Source organism: Caretta caretta, unplaced genomic scaffold, assembly GCF_965140235.1.
Source record: "Caretta caretta isolate rCarCar2 unplaced genomic scaffold, rCarCar1.hap1 Scaffold_31, whole genome shotgun sequence".
Taxonomy (NCBI): Eukaryota; Metazoa; Chordata; order Testudines; family Cheloniidae; genus Caretta; species Caretta caretta.
The window spans coordinates 4,600-5,693 of NW_027439745.1; the positions used below are offsets into that span (position 1 = coordinate 4,600).

At 43.1% G+C, this 1,094-nt stretch overlaps 1 protein-coding gene across 1 annotated transcript; it reads left to right on the forward strand.

Annotated features, from left to right (window-relative positions):
• The first annotated feature begins 200 nt into the window (after positions 1 to 200).
• Positions 201 to 776, forward strand: LOC142070507 (interferon beta-like). Its single transcript, XM_075124168.1, has one exon. The coding sequence runs from the start codon at positions 201 to 203 to the stop codon at positions 774 to 776; it is 576 nt and encodes a 191-aa protein (XP_074980269.1).
• The last annotated feature ends 318 nt before the right edge of the window (positions 777 to 1,094 follow it).

Genomic DNA, 1,094 nt, shown 5'->3' on the forward strand with positions numbered 1-1,094 from the left:
AATTATACAGAAAGAAAAAGACTGAAGCCTCCAGGAGGGAAAAACCTTTCAAAAAAACCAAGAAAATGATGAAACAAAAATTCTGCAGCCAATTATTTAAAGTCAGAGACATGAAGGAAAAACACAGCAGTCTACATAGGACCCTCAACAAACTCCAGGCTCAAGGTTCCACACAAAGAAAAGAAGTGGAAGACATCGGCATGACCACCAGTTGTTTGCTGCACATTTGCCTCATACTGCTCTTCTCCACTGAAATCTCATCTCAGGTCTGTACCATGCTTCACTTCCAGCAGAACAAAGTGAACAAAGAGAGCTTGGAGCTTCTGGAGAAAGTGAGCGGAAATCTCCCCTCACAATGCATAAATGAAAGGGCAGCTTACAAACCCACCCAGGATGTCCTCCAACTCCCAGTGTCCCCGAAGGAGAATGCCAAGGTGGCAATTCAAGAGATCCTCCAAGAGATCTTCAACATCTTTAGCAAAAACCTTACCCAAAGTGCTTGGGATGGGGCTTCCATAGTCAGGTTCCAAAATGGCCTTTACCAGCAAATTCAGCGGCTGGAGGCATGTTTGAGAGCACAGACAGAGAAGGGCTTAACCAACCCAGAAAGTCAGGACCTCCAGATCACCAGTCGGAGAGTGAAAAAATACTTTCAGGGGATAGATGCTTTCCTGAAAGAAAAGCAATACAGCCTGTGTGCCTGGGAGATCATTCGCGTGGAAATACCCAGATGTTTTGTACTGATTGACAAACTCACTCGAAGGCTGAGTAACTAAGGTACAGTACAAAACTTTTCCCTGGAGTAAATGAATTCACATTAAGGTAATTTATACAGCTGAACAGAGATAACGGATATTTTATAACTCTGCTTATATAGGGCCTGATCCTTCTTCTGTAGGATCAGTGGCCAAATCGCAACTGATTTCCATGGCAGCAGCTTTAGGCTCTTCCTGTCCTGTGCTGGAATTGGATTTTCAGTGACATGGATTTATTTTTTGGTGTTTCTACTATTGTTTATTTTTGCACATCTTCATACTCTCTCACATATCAGTACTGTTGTGCAGTAGGGAATTGGCAGACCATGCAACAAAGTA

Excerpts from the sequence above, each read along its gene's own strand:
- LOC142070507 (XM_075124168.1), top strand. The coding sequence starts at position 201 with ATGACCACCAGTTGTTTGCTGCACATTTGCCTCATACTGCTCTTCTCC.